The sequence below is a fragment of the Suncus etruscus genome, chromosome 17 (assembly GCF_024139225.1).
Source record: "Suncus etruscus isolate mSunEtr1 chromosome 17, mSunEtr1.pri.cur, whole genome shotgun sequence".
NCBI lineage: Eukaryota > Metazoa > Chordata > Mammalia > Eulipotyphla > Soricidae > Suncus > Suncus etruscus.
In genome coordinates this window covers 62,360,088-62,375,759 of record NC_064864.1, presented here as the reverse complement: position 1 = coordinate 62,375,759, position 15,672 = coordinate 62,360,088, and the positions used below count along the sequence as shown (strand labels likewise).

At 44.0% G+C, this 15,672-nt stretch overlaps 1 protein-coding gene across 1 annotated transcript in view; it reads left to right on the top strand.

Annotated features, from left to right (window-relative positions):
• The window catches only part of GFRA1 (GDNF family receptor alpha 1), a 231,360-nt gene that overhangs the window by 203,004 nt on the left and 12,684 nt on the right, over positions 1 to 15,672 (top strand). Inside the window, exons 6-7 of the mRNA XM_049764478.1 lie at positions 171 to 305; positions 4,304 to 4,485. Coding sequence (XP_049620435.1) covers positions 171 to 305; positions 4,304 to 4,485 — 317 coding nt within the window. The remainder of the gene's footprint in view (positions 1 to 170; positions 306 to 4,303; positions 4,486 to 15,672) is intronic.

Genomic DNA, 15,672 nt, shown 5'->3' with positions numbered 1-15,672 from the left:
TAAGATAAATTGCCGAGAAAATATGCTACTTAACATAATTTCCCACTCAGCAAATACAATGTTTGCAATTATCCACGGTGCCACTGTGTCGGGAACATGTGTTCCTTTCAAGGCACTAGAAAAGTCTTGATCCTCACCCAAGAATAAACACCTTGTTTTTATTTTTGTAGGCACCGTCATGACCCCCAACTACATAGACTCCAGCAGCCTCAGTGTGGCCCCCTGGTGTGACTGTAACAACAGTGGAAATGACCTGCAAGAATGCTTGAAGTTTTTGAATTTCTTCAAGGACAATTCCTGTCTTAGTGAGTCTGAAAAAGAAAACAAAGACACAGATTTACTTGTTGCTCTGTCTGCTTTTTCCCTCTCCCTGTCCCTTTTGCCCTGATCTTGGGCTGGGAAATCCTGATCTTTTGGTCACTCTAGCTAATAAAGTAGCAAAACGTGAGCAAGTAATGAACTAGGGCAGTGATCGGCAACCTGCGGCTCATGAGCCACATGTGGCTCTTTACACTTTTAATTTGGCTCTTCTGTGTGCCGGGCAGCCACTCCAGGAGTCAGGACTCTGCTTCTAGCCTCTGTCAGTGCATGCCCTGTGTGGCTCTCAAAATAAATTTCAGTCGTGGTTTTGGCGAGATTTGGCTCATTTGAAAAAAAAGGTTGCCGACCACTGATAGGGGATTGCCAAGGCTGTGAATTCTAAAGCCTAAGAGAGCAAGAGATCCTAAGAACCATTGGTACAATATGTGGGAAAGATTACTTCTCCCCACCAATCAAAATTTGATCTTGGCAACCAGCACAAAGTCTGTTCCCAAGGTTTTTCAGAGCTGGCTGGCATGCACAATATGAGACAGATTAGATGGGGGTAGATCTCCAGTGACGCAGAGGCAAATTAGCAGATTAGCATTGATAGCCCCCAGGTTGTATAGGGTTGGCTTAGAGAACCTAAATAAGTTGGCAGTATGTTAAGGAACAATAGGGGTTCAGGATGTGGGTTCTGTCAAGAGACGAAATGAGCCACAGGACCTAGAAACAGTAGTGACATTGCTGGGTCCTTTAGGATATTTGGGAACATAGCTGCCAAAGGAAGAGCCAGAAGAGGAATGGACGTGTGTGTGCCGTCAACTTGAGAACCCGGTGCCAGGCCTCTTTTAGCCGCTCCAGGCAATGCTCCAGCTGAGATGCTGGAGAATCTCGCTCATCTTTTGTGTCAGCCACTATTAGTCTATTGGGAGCTCATGCTAAGGAGTGCATTGACCTAGATGATCTCATTCGCTGCCCATGAAGCCTGGGATCTGGATGAGGAGCTTCAACTTGGAGTTATGTCAGCTCCATTTCCAGTTGAGTAAATGGCTGGTAATCACAGAAACCAGCCAGCCAGAGTAGCATCCAAAGCCCAAGTTCCTTCTGCAGTCCCCCATGGTCCCTTCCTAACCCTTATCAGAGCTTTTGTTTGTTCCATGCCTGACAATGAAGGACCCGTTGGACAAGAATATGGGCCTGAACATCAAGGACCTTGGATAATTTCTGAAGAGTACTGGGGAATAGCTTCTAAAAACCAGAGCTGAGCTACCCCTCTGAGATCCATCTCCTCCAGAGACAATGGTTACATGACATTCTGCTGAACGATGATTCATTTTTAGAGAATTTGCGAACAATTTTTCATGTGCCTGTAGAAAAGCTTTGTATTATTTGTAAGACCTCCTCATTATTTCCTTTGTTGGTAAGGAAAATCTAAGTGATTTTTCTCAGTAGGTACTAGATATAGTAATGTGGCTGTGACCAAATCATCTTAAAATCATTTAAAAACAAATTTCAGAACACTTCAGCAAAATTCAAACCCACAAACCCAGCCTCAAGTGTGGAGGCAACCATTGAGTCATTGTGCCTTGAAAAACTCATGGAAATGACCTTTTGTTTTACTTAGACTTTAAAATGTGTCTATGTATATCTGTATATATATTATATATATATATGTATATACAGGCATATGATTATATACTTTTAAGCAGAATATATTTTAATGAAGCCAAAGCAATGACAAAAGAGGTCAGTGTAAGAAAAAATGCTTAGAGTCAGTCTAGCTGGAGAAACACTCTCAGAGAAATTAAAGTTGTCCCAGCTTAATAACATTTTGGCAAAGAGGGAAGTAGCCTAAGTCTTATTGCTAATGCTTTTTCAATAAAAATAAATGCATTTGGTCTTCAACAGAGACCAAAGCCAGCCAGAATTGTTGGTGGCCATTTCGACTTGGATCTGAAAGGACTTGGCATGCCAAAGCTGCAAGGCTGGCAATTCACTCTCTTTCTTGCACAAAATGTGTGGATTCCACTCACTTCTGTTCCCTCCATATTAACCAATCCTGTCCTAGATGCCCCACGTTAAGCACCATTCCATCTCGATCATCTTATTTTCTGGGAAGGAAATGTGTGGAAGCCAAAGAGCCCGGTGATGTGATAACAGAGACAGAGCTGGAGGTGTCTAGTTTGTCTTTGATCAGACCTACTTTGGCCTTTCTGGAGCATTCGATCTCAACTGCCCATCCCCATTACATTCACCTCCTGCTTCATCCCCCTTCCCTTGCTAACACGGCTTTTCTCAAATGTACTGTATATTTAACTTACTTGCTTCTCCAACCCATATGTGACCTCTGTGAGGCATGGAGGTCTTGTGTCTTTTGTCTTTTCTTTTTTTGTGTTTGTTTTTTTTGGGGGGGTCACACCTGGCAGTGCTCAGGGGTTATTTCTGGCTCTACGCACAGAAATCACTCCTGGCAGGCTTAGGGACCATATGGGATGCCGGGAATCCGAACCACCATCCTTCTGCATGCAAGGCAAATGCCCTACCTCCATACTATCTCTCCAGCCCCGTGTCTTTTGTCTTGTGTCTTGTTCTGTCAGAGTAAGCTTCTGGAGCTCAGCAGTAGTTTCTTGTGCTTTTTTCCCTTTCCCTTCTTCATGGAATAGTTGGGAGGAAGGAATGAGCCATTAAACAAGAGGGAAAGCAGGAATTTTAGAAAATCTGGGAAGTTTTAGGAAGGGGCAGAGTCCCTTGTATAAGAAAGATTTGGTAGTGACAGTTCTGGATCATTCAAGGAAACTGTCTTCCATTCTTTCTTTCTACTTCACTCTCTAGTTAAGCCCCATAGCATGGCTAAGAGCTCAAAAAAAAAATCTGTATTAATTTGAAGCTTTTTTTCTGTGCCTCGAAAATGTAAAGTTTTAGAAAACAAGCTACCAATTTACAGAACTTAAAAAGATAACAATTTTAGAACAAAATGTCACTTCTAAGAGGAAGATTAGGCTCAAATTATTCTGTTTTGTATATTGAAAAATGCCAGCTAAGAGTCATATATTAACAATCTGCACATTCAGGTCCCAAGTGGGGGAGTTCGATTTCTTATACAATGAATATGAAATTTAAAAAAATGTCTAAATCCAGCCCAAATCCCCGAGGACCTGATTAAAAACTGTTTTTCATTCATTTTGGGGAGGGAAACAACATACAACCAATTTACTCTTGCCATAAAAACAATCTAATCCCATGAAATTGTAATAAGCTTTTAAAGTTTTACATTTTAAACTTTTCATTTAACCAGGGCTGCTCCCCACCTAATTATGTAGATTTTGTTTGAAAGGCTGGGAGCTGAAAGGGAAAAAAATAATCTTGCTTAAATTTTCACTCTCTATTGATGAGGTCTGGGGTACATTCGCCTTTTAACAAAGCCAGTGTAGTTTATAGTCTGAGCCATGCCTGATTCCTAGTTGGTGCCCTGTGGTCTGGAATCACATTTGTGCTGCTTGATATCACCGGCTGCCAAAGTTGTGTACATGGTACTAATAGCCTCCGTCTCATAATTAAAGGTGGGGTACTCAAAAAAGAAGTGCTAATAAGTTTGCTTTTCAGTATAGACTTTTGTTATCACACAAAGATATCTCAGAGCACTGATTGCAATTTCAAGTCAGAGGTCTCAGGTTGGGCTGCAAAGGGCTCAGCTAAGGAGCATTTTAGGACAAAGCTTTTGTTCAGCCCCTGGCAAATAAAGAGGAAAACAATAAATACTTGTTGCATCCAGAGCATGGCTTAGTGTCCAGCTCTGGGTTCAGTCCATCAGCCGACACAATGGTTCCTGACCCAAGTAAAGCCTGGCTCTCTGCACATGGAGGGTGAATGGATGGATGAATTTTGTTCAGAGCTGTCCAATGCTGCCTTCAGAATTTCCAGTGTATTCTGGCTGTGTGTTTCCTGTCTGCTACATTTGCTGTTTGACTTTGAAATTGGATTTCCTCCTGTTTTACTACAGAAAATGCAATTCAAGCCTTTGGCAATGGCTCCGATGTGACTGTGTGGCAGCCAGCTCTCCCAGTTCAGACCACCACTGCTACTAGCACCACTGCCTTCCGGCCCAAGACCAAGCCCCTGGGGCCAGCAGGGTCTGAGAATGAAATTCCTACCCATGTTTTACCACCTTGTGCTAACTTACAGGTAAGAACGAGCTGGGACTCTATTCGACCTCCTTCCCAGAAGAACCCTGACTCATTTTTCTAAGCTTTATTTAAGAATAGAAGGTTTTTAGACTGCTCAGGTAAGAGTCTTTAGTGTTCTTTTTATCCTGATGAAAAGAGTGGGAAGTGCCATGGAGGTAAGTTGGGGGCATTGAACCTATCATTTACTCTGGTTGGTCCAGCTTGTGTGCTCACTTTTGATATCTACCCTGGTGACAGGACAGGACTAGGCAGGGAAAACTAGAATCTTCTGCTTAATGGGTGGTAGAGTTAGATGGTTTATTTATGTGTTTTGTTTATCCAGTGATTTCTAGAAAATAACCAGAGAGGAAGGAATCTTGAGAATTGGCCACCTTTGAAACCAAATGTGGGGTCCTTGGCTCTGTCTAAAAGAATCTAGGTTACTGGGGATACATTTATTCAAGTGTAGAGGATTCTATGGGCTTGTTCTTTAGGAAGAGAGAGAAAAATGCATCTTCTCAGAAAGAGTTGGTGTTCTGCAGTATCCCCATGTGAATAGATGCAGTGAGAGTGGCCAAGAGATGTCTTTGGGGGTGAATCCAGATCTTCAAGGGCAGAACCACAGTGTTGCACCAACACAGTAGGTTCCTGGCCTGAATTAAGCAGCGTATTTTTTTTTTATCAGTCTCTTTATTGGTATTTTCACAGTAATGAGGAGCCTTATTTGGCAAGAATTCTCATCATTCTTTGTTTAGGAGAGTATTTTCTTAGATGCTCATCTTTGGGTGTCATCCTCTGGATGCTACTGTCATATGTGTGTGTGTTTGTGTCATGTGTGTGTGTGTATGTGTGTATGTGTGTGATGGGAGGGACCAGATGGTCACTTGTGCTTTCTGTCCTTCAAGAGACCAGGTGCTGAATCTAGTGCTGTCCCCACCTATTTGGCACTAGTGATATTCCCCCAATCTCTTATTCCCAAACTCAAAGATTAGTGCCCTCAGCAAGTGTCTCCCTTCTAAATCCACAGTGCCCTTGTTTGCCCCTAAAATTGGTCCAGCCTAGAAGATGGCTCAAAAAGCTGAGCACTTGGTGCCACAAGCTCTACAAGGGGTTGATCTGGAACACTGTTGAATGTGGCCCAAAAACATAACATAAAAGTATGACTAGGGAGATAGTACAGAGGATAAAGCACTTGTCTTCTATGCAACCGATCCGAGTTCAACTCCTACACAGAGTGAGCCCAGCATAGAGCCCCCAAGCACTATTGAGTATGACCCCCCAACCAAGAAAAAAAAAAGAACAAGCTGGAGAATATTTTTTCTTCTTCTGACTCCTCTCTTTTCCCCATGCTCACTGGCTTCCTCCTCTACACACCTCACATATCTACCTCCTTAGAGAAGACCAGGAGGGGAGACCACACACCTGCTCCCTCAAATATTCTTGGTGCTTCCAGAGTGTCCCTGGATGTTCCCTGTCTCCACAACTCAATGCAGGAAGGGCAGGATGAGTGCAGGCTAAATATTGTAGCCCTAGTGCTCCATCTGACAGTCAGCTAGAATTAGAGATAGAAGTAACTCCCTCAGAGCACTCTCACCAAGGAGAGGAGGGTGGAAATACAGAAGAGCACCCCAGAATCAGGGCAGAGCCCTCCTCTTTCTCTCCTGTCTGGGTCAGCATCTTGTTCCACCAAGGTAGCCTTCTACCCTGGTTGGGTCCCTTCCTCACTGACAGGGTAGCAGAGTGTGTCTGCATAGCAGACATGAGCTGCTTCAGCTTTTAAGAACATTACCTGCCCTGTGCCCTGATACTGCCCCCCTTGGGTGGCAGGAACTCTTTACTTTCTCAATGGGGCAACAGAGTCAGAGAAAACCTCATGACTTAATACTGTACTTTGTTGAGGCTGGGAGTTCCAAATCCCAGGCTAATGCAACTTGACCTTATCCATGACAGTCTGGGCTCTACCCTTCTTTCTTTCCATTAGGATTGGGTTGAGAAGTAAATGTAAGCATTAGAAAGCAGAAACCATGGGGCCAGTGAGGTGGCGCTAGAGGTAAGGTGTCTGCCTTGCAAGAGCTAGCCAAAAAAGTACTGCGGTTCATCCCCTGGTGTCCCATATGGACTCCCCAAGCCAGGGGCAATTTCTGAGCGCTTTAGCCAGGAGTAACCCCTGAGCATCAAACAGGTGTGACCCCAAAAAAACAAAACAAAACAAAACAAAAAAGAAAGCAGAAACCAAAGTGATAGTAAAGGAGGTAAGACACTTGTTTTGTATGCAGCTGACCCCATTTGGTCCTTAGCATTGCCAATGGTCCTGTCTCACACACCACCAAGAATGACTCTAGAGCCAGGAATAACACTTGAGCACTCCTGGGTATAGTCCAACCCTTTACACCTCCCCCCAAATAACTTATGTGAAGTGATGAATATCATGTGAGTTACTGGTGGTAAATCTTTCACAATACATCCTTATGTTAAAACATCATGTTCAGTGACTTAGTTTTCTTAGCACTTAGTTTGTGCTACAATAAAGCTGGGGGCAGGGCCAAAGTGCGAAAAAGAACAAGGAGGAAGAGAGAAGCAGGTTTCAGGAGAGCTTGAATGAAATGATTTGGGGGGACGGTGATGAGGATTTTGGGGTGGGGGGAGACATCAAGCTCAGCCTTTCAACTAGCTTTCTGTGCATTACAGTTCTAGGAGATGGGAGCAGGACGGACAGAATGTTGGTCAGGAAGACTTTTGCAGATTGGTGCTCATGTGGGGATGGTCTGTATTAAGAAAAGAGATGAAAGAATCCCTGGAGACCAGCAAATCAAAATAAAGACTAGGGGCTGTGTAGTGACATGAGTAGAGTTGCTTGAAATGTGGCCCCAACCCTGCCCTGATGTAGGGACATTCTTGCTCTGGCATCAGGCTCCCCATCTCTCTTGCTTTTGCCTATGTCACTGTCTCTAAGCACATTACCATTTATCGGAGGGGGGTGGCAGAAATATTGAGAATGGCGTTTATCCCAATGCCAGTGTCATGATTCAGAACAGCACTGACATAATCCAGCTTGGGATCCATTGGTAACAGATTTGGTAAAGTCAACTCTCTCTGGCAGCTCTAAAGTTCACCTCCCTTGAGAAGCAACCTCTCATAATGTTTTAAAATATACAATAATATGAGAAAACTCTCAGGGACTTGATTTCTCTCTTAACATTTGAGATAGATTTCCCCCTTGGAAAGGAAGAAATAAGAATAAATATTTTTCAAAACTCAGTTTCCCAGCATAATTATCAACAACCCAAACATAACCCTGTCTGGGGAGGTGCGTAGTCCATGCACACTCTGGACTCATCTGTGGTGTCTCGGAATGGCTTGGCTTTAAGAAAGGGAAGTGAACTGATTAGTAGAAAATGTCAGTGAATCTGTCCAAGCACTCATCCCCATAGCTGATAAAATACCAGGTTTGGGGGAAACCCTGCCAAGTTCCCATATCAGGATTCTTTGGCAGTCATGTTACTGACAAGTTTGGTCCAGTTTGTGCTTTTGTAGGTAGATTCCTTTGACTCGTACAAAGTGGTCAGAGGGGGGGAAAAACAACAAGAAACAGGAGTAGTTCTACCAATTATTTCATACTTTGTGCCTTTGAGAGATCTGGTCATTGGGAAAAGCTCAGGATATTTAAATCAAAGGGGACTGACTGACCTTGGTACTTATTTAAAGTAAATATCTCCTGGAGGTCTGGGAAGAGCTCTCTTTTGTATCATTGTGCACCACTTAACTCTGTGGCTTAAGAGGAAGATCTCTTCAAGTGACCTTTAAGGGTACTTAATTTCCATAATCAAATAAGGTGATGGAGGCTGGGAGGAAAATTATGTCATACCTATTGATGCTCAGGACTTAACTCTACTTTGTCTCTGTACTCGGGATCACTCCTAGCAGTGCTCAGGAAACCATATATGGTACCAGGAATCACACTGAGGTCAGTAGGATGTTAGGCAAGCATCCTTACTATCCTATACTATCTCTGCCGACCCCCGACACCCTCTCATTTTTTGAAAGAGATTTGATGGGTGATTGACAGGAGGCAGCAGGTAGATTCTCCAAGCCAGCCAAAAAGAGATGAACCCTGAGCCATGAGAAGGTGCTGTGCTAAACTCAGTAAGAACATGCGAATATTATCATAAATATAAAATATAATAATATTATCATATTATTGTATATTTTGGTTTGTCTGCTCTGGTTCCAATGAACCCCAGCTGTGAGTGGGACACGGGGTCTTGCAGTTCTTCCTCTCAAGTGTCTGCCTCTTCCCTCCACCTAATGGGACTTTGACCCTGCATTCTAGAAGGGAACCATTAGAATAGCTTTCTCAGTCAATCTTAAAGGGGTTGTGAGTGGGATGAGAGCCTTGTGGGATTCCAGCTGCTTTGATCCACACTACAGTAGATATCATTGTCACCTCAAATGTGGCAATGTCTGCTGTGAGCTGACCCTGTCACCCTTAGAGGTTCCATAGGAGGGACAACCCAGTCTCAGTGAGCCTCTTTCCTGGAACAGAGACTGAAAATATTCTCTGGATTGCTGCTTAAGTTCACCCCTCCCTGACCTCCAGGAAAAGCCACTTAAGGTTCCTTCTCTCAGGTCATGGTTTAAAGCATGTAGAAGCAGAGAAGCATTCAGCAGGAGGGAAAGTGGAGTTCCACTTATATATTGGTATGAGGGGCAGGGCATTGGGGGGCTTGTTCTCTTGAATACCACCTGGCAACCCATCCCTCACCCACATTAAAATATCCTCTTAGTCCTGAGGCTATGTTCCAAGACACCCCCACCCCACCCAGTGGATGCCTGGAATGGCAACAAGACTATATTGTCGTATTTTCTAATGCATATGTTCCTGTGACAAAGCTTAATTTGTAAAAGAGGCCTGGGAAGAAATGAACAATAATAATAACACCAAGTAATTACAAATAATAGAAGCAATGAAAACTTTATGGATGTGATCTCTCTCTCTCTCTTGCTCTCAAAGTATTCTATAGTTTATATAATTTGGGGGGGATTGCAGGGTCTGCAGAAAAAAGAAGCCCCACATTAGAGGGACTTACCTATATCGAATATTGAATTTGAGTATTGACTATTAGAGGATGGCATTAGAATATTGCAAGTCATTGATCTCTGAGCCAGACTCAAATTCTGAACAAGCACACACTTTCCACCTCCCTCACAGCTCATCAGTCCTAAAGCAGGTTCAGTTGTACCCTGTGGTACCAGACCACTCTAGAAAGGACCAGAGAATGCTTCCCAGGGGCCAACCCCCTGGTGTCCAGATGTGGCAGGAAGGTGATTATCCAGACCTGCTAAGTACCCAGGCCTCAGCTGGCTGTGACCAAGGGAAAATTTTAAGTGTGGAGTTTGAAAAGGAAAGCTGCCAATGGGTGTCCTGTAAATCATTTGTGCCGGCAGACTGACCCCATTATGTCAGCTAATCCTGGAAATACTGGAGGTAAATTTAAATCTTAGAGCATGAATCACTTAATCAATATTCTAAGTGTTTTTCTTGCAATTTATGCTTGAGGAGCAATGGGGTGCTTCAGCATTCCGTTAATCTTCCCCTGGGGAAAGAAGAGGCGCTGGAGAGCCTGGACAGGGCAGTGGGATTTTGCATGGGGAAGGAGAGGAAGCTGGAAAATAAGGATACCAGGGAGATGCCATGTTTTCACATTGGGCCCCCGGCATAGGGGACCCAGACCCTATACTCAGTCACCCTTGTGGGACAGAGCTGCCCACATACTTGCTCAGCACTTCTCTGAAACTAGTGGTTGGCAGTCAAGCACACAGTTTGCTGGGCATGAGCATTAGGGTTGAATTTGAGAATTCCCAGATCACTTTCGTTTTGTGTCTAGGAGCCTGTCCTCCCTGAATTTCTTTTTTGTTTCTTTGTGTTGATGGTGATGTAGAGCAGTGGTTTAGATCACTGAAAATGCAGTTTGGGTCCAATAGAGTTGGATATATCCCAACCCCATTGGTGCTTGGGGCTCAGGGTTACACTTTGATACCCTGGGAGCTGAGGGATGCTAGAGATCTTGCTGAAGTCAGTTGCATGAAAGACACACACTATACACACAATACCTTCTCTCAGCCCCCTTTTGAATTTCTCTTATAAATATCATCACTTCTCTGGATTTGCTTTGAGGTTTAAAGTATGTCTGGACAGAAGCAGTACTTGTAATAACTGCCTGTATGATCATTACTGAGATTCTTCAAGTTAACTCTGGAAATAGGGCCCCCAAAGGAAGGGAAGCTCCCAGGGATTGGGGAGCTTGGGAGAGTAAAATCTTGTGCTCTGGGCTTGGAGAGTTAGTACAGGAGGTAGTGCATTTGCCTTGAATATGGCAAACCCACGTTCAGTTCTTGACATCTCATATGGTCCCCTGAGCACACCAGGAGTGATTCCTGAGTACAGAGCCAGGAGTCAGTCTGAACACTGCCAGATGTGGCCCCAAAACTAAAACAAAACCCAACAACAACAATAAAGATGGTGCTCTTCCTGTTGTTCCTGCTGAGTTGGTAATCAGGATTCTGATGGAGTGATGTTCTGCCAATTCTAAGATGTGGTGATGAGCAGAATTCCCCAGGAAGGAGGGGCAGGTGTGGAATGTTCTTTTGACATCTGGTCAAGAAGCACAGGAAGCAGAAAGGTCAGAGAGAAGTGACCAGGTCTTGAGGACCCAGAACTCATCTCTAAGCATCTCCAGGCACAAAGAGCGCCTCTGCCTTTTGATGCTAAGATCTGGAGTCTCGGCTGCAGACAGACTGTGATCCCTTCCAGCCAGCCTGGATACCTTCCTTCTGAAAATTATATGCTGGAACTGCCTCCTTTTTGACCAGAGATAGAGAGCACAGGGCTACACTAGGGAACACTCACAGTTGCAGAAAAGATTGTTCTAATAGCCACACCTCTTAACCACAAAAATCAGAATCTCTCCTTTTGCATTTCCCTTTGTTCATTGGTCTCCACTACTAATTCTACTCATTTATAAACTGAGTCCTTTTTTTAAAACTCATCAAAGGGGGCTGGAGTGTTAGCACAGCGGGGAGGACATTTGCCTTGAACATGGCGGACCCAGGCTCTATCCCTGGAATCCCATTTGGTCCCCTGAGTCTGTCAGGAATGATTCCTAAGTGCAGAGCTAGGAGTTACTCCTATGTACTGCTAGGTGTGCCCCCCCAAAAAACAAACCATCAAGTTCTGTTAATAATATGTGTGAAATATTTGTTAATCAACATGACCATACTATTAAATAGGGTACATAAATATTCTGACCATTAAAAAATGTCATATGCCCTGTAGGTAATGTCAGATACTCTTGTGGTCCCAGTCCCTGCTTGCGGAAATATTGGAAAACATTGAGTTTGTGGAATAGTTTCAAGCAAGGTTTGCTAGCTGGGGCACCTCAATTTGGATGACGTGACTTGAAAGCCAGCATTCACAAAGCCTTTTGGGAACTAGTTCTGTCCCCAGCCATGCTGTGTATCTCTCTATATTAACTTGTTCAATCCTCACTCTAACCTCGGAAGGTCACAATTGTTATTATTCCCATTTTTCAGACAGACCTGAGACATGGAGAGGGCTCGAAAAAGCAAGGAAAAAATCCCTTTCCCTCCCTCTGTATTATAAAGGGCTACACCAAGTGCTTTACCTCTTTGTTACTGAGAAACATTAGTTGACATTATAGATGAAATCAATGTTGGCATTCTTGGTGAACATCTGCATATAGAGGGCCAGGCTGGATCATAAACCGTATAAAAAAACCAGAAAGATGCCTCCCATATTTTACTGCATAATCAGCACAGCATTGATATCAAGCTGTGGGGGAAAGTAGAGTGCAAACATTATGGGATGCTTGAAAAAGTTGTGGCAGTATCTTGAAAGCAAAATGGTGCAACAATTAAGCTGTATAACATGGGCATTCTGATGCCAAGTGGAATCTGTAATCCAGCTCGATTATGGCACTAGGCACCCCCAACTCACAGATTTAACAAATACATGACACCCTAAAGACATGGTCCCACTGAAACCACTCATTCTTCAAGAATCCCCAGATAACCTGTATATCTGACCACCTGAATACCACCAGCTCAGGCCCAGTTTGCTAGAGTGATTCACAGATTCAGAAAGGCCCTATACTTTTATGTCTTTTTCCCCACAAAAGATGACAGTTTTACCATAAGACTACATGTCAACATGAGACTTATTGTTAGCTAGAGCTCTGGTAGGGTTTCCATGAAGATCTTTCAAGTGTCACACCTGTGTGGTTCCCTGGATAATCCCAGCATGTGTCTGACAAAGCAACCAAGCTCGTGACCAGTGTTTTAGTGGGGATTCATTCCTTAGGCATGATTGATAGAATCATAGGGTCTTGGCTTGGTTGCCATCATCCATCCCTCTCTACTTCCCTAGGGTTCACCTGATCTCACATGGCTCTAAGAAAACACCACCTTTACCTCTGATTGACATTGGTTTTCCTGATAAATGGCCCCTTCCTAAATCTCAGAACTCTACATTCACTCTCTTTCTTAGTGAAAATTGTTAGGATTTGGGAGTTATGTCCCCTCCCCAAAAGCACCTTGCATTTGAATTTTAATTCTAGGCATGCACCGAGACTTCTCAAAAGGAAGCCACAGTAGGAGTCTGGCACATGGGCTTCCAGAACCACCAAACAGTGATGAAAATCCCAGGCAAATTCTTATTCTCTCTGCCTCAGTTTCTTCCTCTGCCGAATGAGTCTGGTAAAGAGGAACCTGTTCAAGCAAGGGTCAGAGCTAGAAATGCATTCTGGCATATTGAGTGTATTGCCCTGCTTGCTGGTGGAACTTTATGCGTAGGTTTTAGCTTTTATTTTTTCTCTGTGTGAGCACATAGCATGTGTGGGTGGTGGTGGTGGTGGTGGGAGGGGGTGTCTTAAAAGTATGACAATTGAGGGGCCGGAGAGATAGCATGGAGGTAAGGCATTTACCTTTCATGCAGAAGGTCATCAGTTCGAATCCCGGCATCCCATATGGTCCCCTGTGCATGCCAGGAGCAATTTCTGAGCACGGAGCCAGGAAAAACCCTTGAGCACTGCCGGGTGTGACCCAAAAACCACAAAAAAAAAAAAAAAGTATGACAATTGTGTCAAAATTTCTTACCAGGACACAGAAAGGTCAGGTGCTAAAGCCTCATGTTAACCTTATCACCAGAGTCACATTCTGAGATCCTGAGGGACTAGGTTTTCTTTCTTTTTTTTTTCTTTCGGTTTTTTGGGCCACACCTGTTTGATGCTCAGGGGTTACTCCTGGCTAAAGTGCTCAGAAATTGCCCCTGGCTTGGGGGGACCATATGGAACACTGGGGGATCGAACCGTCATCCTTCCTTGGCTAGTGCTTGCAAGGCAGACACCTTACCTCTAGCGCCACCTCGCTGGCCCTGGGACTAGGTTTTCAACATATGAATCAGGGCACAATTCAGCCCATAGCACACATGTAACTGGCACCAGTTTCTCCTTTGATGTTTCAAGGCTGTCTTTATCATGATGTCAGAGCCCAAGACCCCAGTGAGTGTAGCCAGCACTACTTTTGAACTGGAGAATCTGCATCTTGTCTGGTCCTGGGGTGGAAGGAGAAGTCTCTTGCTTGGAAGACAAGCTCCCCACTGAGTTGGCAAACATGTGTTTCTCCCACCTCAGGCTGCCTCAGACTGACTGCACAGGCCGATTCCCTCCTGATGGGCATGTCCGCATTGTCGCAATGTTCAGCTCAGCATATTGTTAGAATACACAATACTGTAATTTTAGATTATTTTATCAGCAGTAAAGGGTTTTTATAATTCATTTAAAAAGTTGTAATGGGCTTGAGCATCTTCAGTAGAGTTTAATAATACAGCATTTTATAGTGGCTGTAAAATTTCAGATTAAGGTTCTTGCAATTGTGCGGTTCTGTTTTATAGTTTGATAATTGTTCAAATGAAGGAGAGTGTAAAGTTCCTAAAAACCAATTTTATGCCTTCGAAAAATCGCTTTTATTCAAATCTATTGCCTACCTGTAATGCCCCCAGATGACACCTCATCTGCAATGGCAGGTCACAGCCTCTATTTCCTCAGTCACAATGCCCTCAAATTAAGCACCCTGAGTAGAGTATGTCTGAGTTCTCAATTCTTCTCTTCCTTCCTCTTCTCTGATGCCTTGTACAGGCCTGTTGCTAAATGCAAAGTGAGGATCAGTCAGGCCTGAAGATTCGAAGGAGCAGGGAGGAGTTTTTGGATTTTTGCTGTTGGTCCTTGATCACAGGGTCTGAGGTCCAGACTGCCATGGTCTTACAATCCTGGAATTTAGGATCATAATCCTAGGGCACACCATGAGTGAAGCCAGTGGCCAGTGAGGGATCCCAAAGGATGCTCCTTGAATTTTAGGTTTTTGTGAGCAGTCAGAAAAGTGTTCATGTGCATCCAGACTAGAGAGAAAGCATCATCTCCCATGTGACCTTTGTCTGTGTGAGCATCTTTCTGGGATTTTCTTTTTTTTCAGGCAGCTAAATTTACCTTTAGAGGAGGCCTTGAGATAGGAGCGCAAACACCTCTACCAGTTTTATGTGGAACATTTCCTTGGGTGGCATGCCATAGAACCTGGGGTGCAGTGTGTTTCTTCAGATCCTATTGTGAGCCCTCTTAAGCCTTAAGTCACGTGATTGTGATCATGTGACTGCTTCTTCCTGTCTAGGGTATGGGCAATGCTGGGGTCTGAACTACATAGCCCATCTCTGCCAAAACAGCAACACTTATGGTTTAGGAGTGGGTTTGGTGGATAGATAAAGTCTGAGGCAACAACTAGTATAGGAAGGCCTTAAGATGGGCTTCTTCTTCCTCCATCTTCACAGGTTTTCTAATGACTCATCTTTATCAGCCCCATAGCATTTCTGTTGGAAATGTGAGCTTGCCTGGAGTCACACGAAGTCATATATCCCAGTAACAGGGAGGGTCCTTTCCCCAGTCATGGTCTTGTCTACATGCAACCGTAACTGGAATGCATCTAACTGCTCAGGGACATGGGTCTGCTCCAAGCTTCGGCTGCTTTGTACTCTATTCCCTAACCCTAAGATCACACTCCTGCCTCCCTGTCTTTCCTTTATTTGCTCTATTTGGTTCTTTCCTCCCTTTGCCTCCTTCACACTCCCCCTCTCTTTCCCTCC